Source organism: Camelina sativa, chromosome 7 (genome assembly GCF_000633955.1).
Source record: "Camelina sativa cultivar DH55 chromosome 7, Cs, whole genome shotgun sequence".
NCBI lineage: Eukaryota > Viridiplantae > Streptophyta > Magnoliopsida > Brassicales > Brassicaceae > Camelina > Camelina sativa.
In genome coordinates this window covers 31,027,105-31,037,022 of record NC_025691.1, presented here as the reverse complement: position 1 = coordinate 31,037,022, position 9,918 = coordinate 31,027,105, and the positions used below count along the sequence as shown (strand labels likewise).

The following is a 9,918-nucleotide window of genomic DNA, read 5'->3' as shown; positions in this document are numbered from 1 at the left end:
AGCATCACTAATTAACTATTAAGGTCCAAAAATGAATGTTATATTGATCTCTATAGATTCGATTCCAGATATTACTACAACACAATAACCATGCACCTACATGTTTGAAAATTTGGTAAAAAACTAGACCGTATCAAAATTTGACGCTATTAGTATTTTTGGAGCTCCTTTGTATTAAATTTTTTTTTTCTTTTTAAAGAAGATTTAAACTGGATTTTGTTCTAAAACATTATCACTTGGATAATAGACTTATTATTAAAAAAACGAACGAATTTGCATAAAACTTACGGCGAATGCAAGCTAATAAACAAAGTTGCAACATTTAACGGTTAAGGCAATTGTACAGCCGGCTCACACTACCTTTCCTCTAGTCCTAGATTGATACCACTCACGGCAAGCCAGTACAAGTGTAGAGGCAGCTCCCTTATAGAGCTCATGATACCAATCCATATTTCGAGTTCCTCTTCTGCATTTTTCAGATTTCATCTAATTTGTTCCGAGTCTGATATCGTTTTTTTTTCGCTTTTTTTGCCATTTTGTCGTTTTTTTTGCCATCTAATTTAATCCAACACAATAGTCTGATATTGTATGTATTTCAATAATAGCACCTTGAATCAAACCAATGGAAACCTTCCAAATCCAGTACATTTTGTTATCTGAATTTTGGAGTGAATTGAACTAGATTCAAGATATCCCAAATATTAATTTAAGCAGATTTTTTTAAAATATAATATCAAAGTACAACAATATTAAAGGACATGACTGATATGTTATTATTAATTCAGAAGTACATTTGGGAAAGTAATTTTTTTTGTAAGAATTTACATAATTAAACCTTTACCATTTGAATAAATATCAGAACTTGAAATTATTACTTGTTATATCCAAAAAGATATTTAAAATAATTCTAAAATAAATTAGTATCCATAATTTATAATTGAAATGAGGTATATACAAATTTAGACAGTTGTCGTGATCGTCTAAGCGTTATTTGAGCACCTATCACTTAATATTATAATCAGGTGTTATTTTCCTACAGGTGTTATTTTCCAATTTATAGTTTTAACAGACTAGTGATATATATATATATAGAGAGAGAGAGAGAGAGAGTAAAATCACTTTTCAGAAAACTTGATGGATGTTTTGAATGTTAAAAAATAGTAGAATCATGATTGTAAAACATGAACAAATGAGATACTACTATTTTTCCCCTAAATATTTTGTAAAGATTCTCTAGTCTTTTTGTTGACAAGAAAACCAAAAAAAAAAGAACAAATCTCTAGTCCTTTATAAAAAAGAAAGTAAATTTATCATAACATTTTTATATTATTGACAAATCCAGATACGTAATTCATATACACACTCCTAGCTTAAAATATCTGATTTTCGAAACGGGTGATATTGTTTTCCATCCATAAATATTTGTCTTTTGGCTTTTGGGTTTTGGCTTTTGGCTTGTAAGCGGTAACTCTCGACTTGACTACGATATCTGGAACTGGAAGGAATGAAATGAAAAACGTATTCGTAATACTATATGTTACTAACCTTGTTCTTATTATGACAGTTTCTTAAACTAATTGTGATTTGCGTTGACCAAATAAATTAAGAAAAATTCCACTAACTGTAAACTCAAACTTATTTTTAATTCATATATTATATTTCCTAAATTAGAAATATGTCAAATGTTATCATAAATCTAATCTTTCTTGTATATAAAGCTTTCAAATTAATTTCTAAAACATAAGGTTTAATCTAAATGTTATCACTTCCCTTTTTGCATTTTTTTTTAATTAATTTAAAACAAATTAAAGTCTTAGAAATCATAAGTTGTACTACAAAACTTTAAAAATTAGTTAAACATACAACTACAATAAAAAAAAATATCATAATCAAAAATTGTGTCCCCTAGATAAAGAAAGCTCAAAACTACTTAAATTCACCCTCTTTCTTCTCCACTCTTCTTAGCACACACACACACACCCCCTAATCCATTTCTCTCTCTCTCTCTCTCTCTCAACAAAAAAAAAAGAAAAAAAGAAGAGAGAATAAGAGGAGAAATAAAAAGAAAGCAACCCAATCTTTAACCTTCAAAATACCCAGATTTGTTACTTTCTTCATCCTTCTTCTTCTTCTTCTTCTTCCCAACATTTAATCTCTTTTTTTTTATTCTCAAGTAAAAAAGAAACACACTTTGTTGTCTCAATAAGCAAACAGAACAAAACCCAACTTGGGGAAATTTTCATATTTTTTTTTTCTTTTTTTTGTTAACCAAAATCACATTTTTCGTTGGGGAAAGATGAGAGATTTGGTGTCATGTTTTAGCGAGAACTCAATAAACGTGACACATCCATTATCACTATCATTATCATCACCATCATCATCATCTTGTTCAAAGTACACTACAAACAACGTTTGTATCTCACCATCATCTCTCATACCATCAACACAAACCACCATTACAAGCATCTACAGAATCGCTCTATCGAAGCATCATCTCATCATCAAAGTCACATGGTGTAATCCACACAACAACAATGGTCTAAGCATTTCTGTTTCCTCCGCGGATCAAAACCCTTCGACGCCTCTCAAACTCAACACTTCTTCACGTTTCTTCCGTAAGAAGAAAGGTAACAAATCAGTCGACTCCGATCTCGGTAGAATCGAGGTTTTTTGGGATCTTTCTTCCGCTAAATACGATTCTAACTTGTGTGGTCCTGAGCCCATCAATGGTTTCTACGTTATCGTCCTCGTTGATGCTCAATTGGGTCTTCTTCTTGGTGACACATCCGAAGAGACTCTCCGTAAAAAGGGCTTCTCCGGCGATATCGGTTTCGATTTCTCTCTAGTTTCACGGCAAGAACACTTCACCGGGAACAACACTTTCTACTCCACCAAAGCTAGATTCGTTGAGACAGGAGATTCGCACGAAATCGTCATCAGGTGTAATAAAGAAACAGAGGGTCTGAAACAGAGCAGTCATCATTACCCTGTTCTCTCTGTTTGTATCGACAAGAAGACGGTGATTAAAGTGAAGAGGCTTCAATGGAACTTTAGAGGGAATCAGACGATATTTGTTGATGGGTTGCTTGTGGATCTGATGTGGGATGTTCATGATTGGTTCTTTAGTAATCCAGGAGGAGGAGCAGCTTGTGGTGGTGGAAGAGCTGTGTTCATGTTTAGGACAAGGAATGGTTTAGACAGTAGTAGGCTTTGGTTAGAAGAGAAGATGGTTAAGAAAGATGATGAACAAGACAAGCTTGACTTCTCTCTCCTCATTTACGCCTGTAAGACTTGAAACTATAATAAACAAAAACTAAGAAAAACCATTTTTTTTTTTGTTTTCTTAGTTTTTGAGATTTACAAGAAATTGGTGATTGGATTCTGTTTTTAATATTTGAGATTTTTTTTTTTAATATGTTTGGGTTATTTTTTTTTTTAATTCTTGGGAGGAGTATAGATTTTTCTATTTTTACAAATTTTTTTTGAGTTGTGATTTTATATTGAGAAATTCGAAAAATGTGAATTTCTTCATAGGAGTTGTTTTTTTTTTTTAAATGGTTTTATTATAAATTCAAGAGCATTTGCCTGATCTTAAATTGAAGTCTTTTGTTGGGAAAACAAAATATTGTTGTCTCTATGACTCTCTTTTTAGGCAACATTGTGATCTCTATTACTATGTAGGCTCATCTGCAGTTATACATTTATTTTTTTTTCATAAATGTTGAAGTCATTGATGAATATGGTTAAGGAAGAAGAAGAATTGAAGAGTGTGAAATAAGATGAGAATATATTGGGGGCATATGTGCACGCCTATAAAGATATGCATGGAGCCTCTTTAAAGTACAAAAGTTAAAAGGCCTAGAATCTACTCATGCTAATTTTATTTTCCTCTTAATCTAATAAAAGTATATGAATGAGCTAATATGATCTTTTTATATATGAAGTTTGCAACATAGTATTTTTTTTTAGATTATGTTTTCAAATTCCACCAACTCTACTCTAGTTAGGTTATTTACATACCATTGAAGGAACAAGTTCTTCTAGTTTTAGGTGACAACATCGTAATTTCTATAGAGTTTAATTTTATTTACATTTTAATGTTAACGTTGTTGTTAAAAGGAAAAGTCAAGTAATGGCTTAATTTTAATTAAGTTGTTTCGGTTAGGGGAGATTTAGGTGGTGACATCTCAATCAAGCAACGGTTTTTTTCTATATAGTTTGGTTGATTTGGAGAGTATTAGGTAACATACATTGTAAATGACAATGTATATGTTTTAGTTATAGAATTTTGTTCTACTCTGTCAAAAAACCATTATAGTAAATAACTTAATATCATATGCCTAACCTCCTGGTTAGGTTCTCTGTAATTAACTATTTATCAAAATATATAAGTATGTTTATAAAGAAACAGGTACAAAATAATTCGGTCAACATAACAATACAATATAATGTAATTATTGTTCCGACTTCCGAGTCGTTTAAAACCATTTTAGAATTTAAAAGCCTGACAAATTACCAGTTTTGACATACGATCGAAATTTGACTATTGAGTTTTACTTGGAGAGACCAATAGCACATTTTCCCGCAATAACATAAAGAAAGTTTAAAAAAAAAAAACATGTATGATATATACAAAATGTGATCTATGCACTATGAAGTGTGCCACTGTGCCCATTCATGCATTCTGTTAAGAAAGGCTCTAGAAGATATAGTGATGTATTTTGATAGCCGAGAGTGGGTAGAGATGTGTCCTGGGGACTAACTTGGTTCACGTCGGTAAGGATTGTCTGTGATTGTGTTGTATCTTGTATAGAAAGACATCGTTTCCACTGAATAAAATCATTTAATTGTTCTACATTCATACTTTTCATCGCATTGTTGAGTTGTGAAGACAAATCTTAATATAAAAGATATATGGAATATCTCAGTTAATTGCAAATGCATGGTTGATTTTGTAAACATATATTGTATTCTGTAAACGTATTGTTGGTTCTGTGAACGTATGTTCTTGTCTTTGAACGCATGTTTCTTGTCAGTGAACATATAGTTGTCTACTAAAGTTTTATTAAGAGTATTTTGGATATTTTCGGCTCATATTTGTTTGCATCGATTTCTTCAGCCAATTAAAAAAAATTTAAGAAACAATAAATATCTTATCATTTAACAAAATTCAACCAATTAAAAAAATACAACATAATTTAAATAGTCAAAAATTATTTAATTAATACAAAAATGCATAGAAATTTGAAAAATCTAATAAAATGGAACAAAAATTATAGTCTAAAAAAATCTTATATATCGGAACAGGGGGACTTGGGGGAGTATATTATTTGGTAATTATTGCAAGAGTAGTTAGTTCATTGAAAAATGTTAGGCTAAGCTCTGATACGAAGGAATGTATCAAACTAACCTGAGATAATGAGATTAGAGCTGTTAGGCTCAAATACGCTTGATTGTGTTTCTCACACTTCACACCGAGATTACTAGATTTTGAACTCGAATACTAACTAACTTCACACGATCGATTGATTTCTCACTACTCTCATTCTGAAATCAAATTGGAAAACACAATCAAGTTTTACCAGTTCTATAAAGTTGATGACCGTCCGAATGTTATTAATCATCTAGGTGGTGTGTTTATATTCTGTTCGAGTGTAATTTTATTTCTTGTTTAATAAATTGAAGGAGGTTCTATGGCCTCCCTATCCCCTACCAAAAAAAATCAAATCAAATCAAGTTTTACAAGTTTTATAAAATCCTCATAATCTTAACTGTATTTTAGAAAATATAAGCCTTAGCTAGCAACTAAATATCAACATTAGTTCAAACTTTCCATAAATGATAATAATATGATTTCAAAATGTATTTAACAATCTCCATAAGTTTTTTTTTCATTTTATTTCCTTTTATTTTTTTATCAAACAGAATTTCTTCATTATTAAACAATTTTTTATCAATAAAAGAAAAAAAAAACTGGAAAGGGAAGGAAGATACATGTGCTGCACAGTGACTATATTGCTTTCACCCCTTTCATGAGTGGTCCCTTATTGTCTTACAATTTAATTTTCGAATCAAAATCTATCAGTCCCCTCACCCTACTACTACTAGTACTTATATATACTCATCCAACAAGTACTCTTTCCTCTGCAAATTATTAATTTCTTCCCCATATACTCCAAAATTACATGCCAAACCATCATATCAATTTTCTTGCAGTCAATTCATTTTCCTTGCCAAAAATAATATCATTTTTTATTTTTCTTTCCTTTCCAAAAATAAAATTATCATTTTATTTATTTTTATTTTTTACGAATTAATCTCGTAGAGTATAACACATTCCAGAAAAATTAAAATTTTAATATGGAAACAAAAAAGGAGCAGTCAATGTAAATAAAAAGATAAAATAAAAATTGAAAAAAAGGTAAAGCATGAATAAGTAACGGTATCTCAGAGCAACAGTAGCATTAAATTTGCTTAGGCTCTCTTCACATGGCCCTGCATGTGTCCTTTGTAAATGTTAGTGTACCCCATATATATAGACACACAACCATGTCTATTTTTTTTTTATTTATCCTTTATTATTTTAACTTTTTTTTAATTATATATATATATATGTCCTCGAATACAATTATTTTTAGGGTAATTGGTACAATGCCAAATTAACATCAATGTGACTATAACATAATTATTATTATATTGGGAGATAGATATATTAATTGGTACAATGCCAAAGTAACATTAATGTAACTATGCATTTAATTGTTCAGAAGTGACCTTTACTCTACATATCCCTCAGTTCTCTTTTGCAAATCTTTTGACATCATTTACTTTTCAGTCAGGTCGGCCAACACAACATTTCTAGAATTCAATTATCGTGGAAACTCACAACCCAAATACTTACAAAATTACACCAACTAAAAAATCTTTCTGTTTCTAACTAATGCAAATCTAAGACACACATATATATAGTCTAAATGGTAACAGGAGAATTTGGCCGAATAGCTGAATTTATTTGTGAGCTTTTGCAGAATCTGGCTAAATATATAATTCAAAGTTCAAATGGCAACTGAGTAATTTGGCTGATTTTTTTAAAAAAATAAACTTATAAAATTAACAATTAGAAACAAAATTAGTTAAATACACTAGTTTTAGGTAATTTAAGAACGAAGAAATATTATGGAAAACTTGTATAAGTTAAAAAAAAAAGGTTGAATTTTGACAAAATTTGAAGTTATTTTTTTCTAACCACACGTTAATTAAAATACTACTCCATGATATGGTTTTGGAAAGAAAAAATTACTTAAATATCTTCAAAATAAAATTATAATAATGACTTAATTAGGCTGACCATGTTATGTTACAGACTTACAGTAAAGTAAGCGTATGATACGTACATGTATGTCTTATTAAAAGACATTAGACATTAGACAAGATGATGATGATGGGTCTCTTCTCTTCTTAGATATATTTTTTTTACTTCTCCTTTAATTTATCTCGTGATCACTTTTTCCCTTTACAGCCCCATTCCTCCCTATCTCTTTGGATAACTGTTCCTATCTTTCTCCCTTTTTGCAACAACTAAGAGTATCATTAATGAGAGAACTTTTTTTTTGTTATAAAACACTTAGTGGACTCTATAGACCGGTCCGCTCACAGTTCGTTAGGACATGGCCTTACGGCTCATTTACTGTCCGCACGTTTACGGCCCATGGCCTATCTTATGTACTCGATTACTTTATGGGCTTTAGCCCTTGTACTCCTATTATATATACTTGTATGCTCGACATTAATCAATAAGACTAAGAGATTTCACTTCCTAAATTCTCTAGTTTACAACATTTTTGTGTTTTTAGATTATATATATAGTGAAAATAATGTTAGATCAGTTGTTAAGATCATAGGTAAAAAAAATGGGAGAACTAATTATGGTGTTCTTAAAATAAAGATATAGTGAAATAATGTAAGATCAGTAGTTAAGATCTTTTGTTAAGAAGGTATTTATTGGGAGAACATGTTTAAGATCATAAGATTTAATAATATAATATTCATAAACATTTTACAAATTATAAAAACTTATAAAATAACATTTAAATTGCTTACTTATAAACTTGTAAATAAAATGTAAAAAAACAAACAAACATATTACTTAATTAATTATAGCAAATAAACATCTTATTTAATCAATAAATAGTTTAATGTCCAAATTTATTTCATATATGCTCTATCAGATCCTCCTTTAATTTCCCATGTGCTTGTCTATCACGAATTATAGTATGGCCATCACCTAAACCCTCAAGATTTGAAGGCATATTTACTGAAAACGAAAGATCTGGAGTAATTCCGGTTTCATCTTCTTGTTGGAATTCTTGTTCGTCATAGAGCGTGTATGAATCTCGTTCATCTTCGACAATCATATTATGGAGTATGAGACATGCTCTCATAATATATGCAATCTTACCCTTTGACCATAAAAGAGATGGATTTTTAATCATGGCGAATCTAGATTGCAGGACTCCAAATGCACGCTCAACATCTTTTCGTGCACCTTCTTGTTTTTCTGCAAACAAACGATGTTTCGGATGTTGTGGTTGTGGGATGGATTTAACAAATGTCGCCCATTCCGGGTAAATACCATCCGTCAAATAGTAAGCCAAATTATACTCATTTCCGTTGACATAGTACGTAACTTCAGGAGCTCGACCGTAAATAATGTCATTAAATACTGGTGACTGATCAAGAACATTTAAATCGTTACAAGTACCTGGAGCTCCAAAAAATGCGTGCCATATCCAGAGATCTTGTGAAGCTACCGCCTCCAAAACAATTGTTGGTTTACCGGTGCCTCGTGAATACATGCGAAACCGTCGGCGAAATTGCCTCGTCGTGTAAGTCGGATTATCACTAAAATAATCGTTCCATAAACGTTTGTGGCCTTCTTCCCGTTGTCTATCGATATAAATACGTGTAGATGGTTCCTCCAAAATATCCTCTTCAGCAGCTTCAAATTGATTATTAAATTGCTCTTGAAAAAATTGGTTCATACTATCATTATTTGGATCATAATGGTAGTGAAATTTGTTTGAAGAAGATGCCATAGCAAAGAAGAAGAGAAAGAAGTATTTGTTTTGGGTAAGAAAGAATGAAATATTTTATTTTGGTTATAGAAGGAAATATTTTTGTTGTAGAGAGAAGCAAATGTTTGTGTTGGTGCAAGGAGCAAATGTTTCTCATCTCATATATACAAGTGAACAAACTAAAATCCAAAGAAGGCAAAGACATAGCAAACATCACGGGTTCATTCACGAGTACATAGCAACATCACAGGTTCAAAAGAAGGCAAAGACATAGCAAACATCACGGGTTCATTCACGAGTACATAGCAACAACCACCACACATCACGGGTTTGTTAATACTAAAGCAAACAACATCCAAAAGCAAACAACAACATCCACACATCACGGGTTGATCATTACTTGAGCTGGTTCACTTGGTCAGTCAGCTGGATCACTCGGTCCTTGAGCTGGATCACTTGATCCTTGAGCTGGATCACAAGTACCTTGAGCTGGATCACTTGGTCGTTGAGCTGGATCACTTGTTCGTTGAGCTGGTTCAGTTGAGATGGTTCCGGAGGATAGTAACAGGTCTCAGCCTCCTCTTCTGACTGCGTACTATAGTCTAATGGGCTGTTTATACCATAGTCATATTCACGGTCCATGACTTCTTAAACCTGAAACCGAAACACATATATAAGTTGCTGAAAAACATATATAAAACATGGATTCACATATAGCATATTAACATTGATATGGATTCACGGGTTCATATAGCATATAACATATATCATATTAACATGGATTCAAACATCCGAGATTCGCTTAGACAACAAACAAGATGGACAAACATCCGCATACATAGGT

At 31.4% G+C, this 9,918-nt stretch overlaps 1 protein-coding gene across 1 annotated transcript; it reads left to right on the top strand.

The window, feature by feature from the left end:
* On the top strand, positions 1,970 to 3,326 carry LOC104703590. The gene has a single exon (XM_010419624.2). It carries the CDS (start codon positions 2,297 to 2,299, stop codon positions 3,293 to 3,295), a length of 999 nt encoding a protein of 332 aa, XP_010417926.1. The 5' UTR covers positions 1,970 to 2,296; the 3' UTR covers positions 3,296 to 3,326.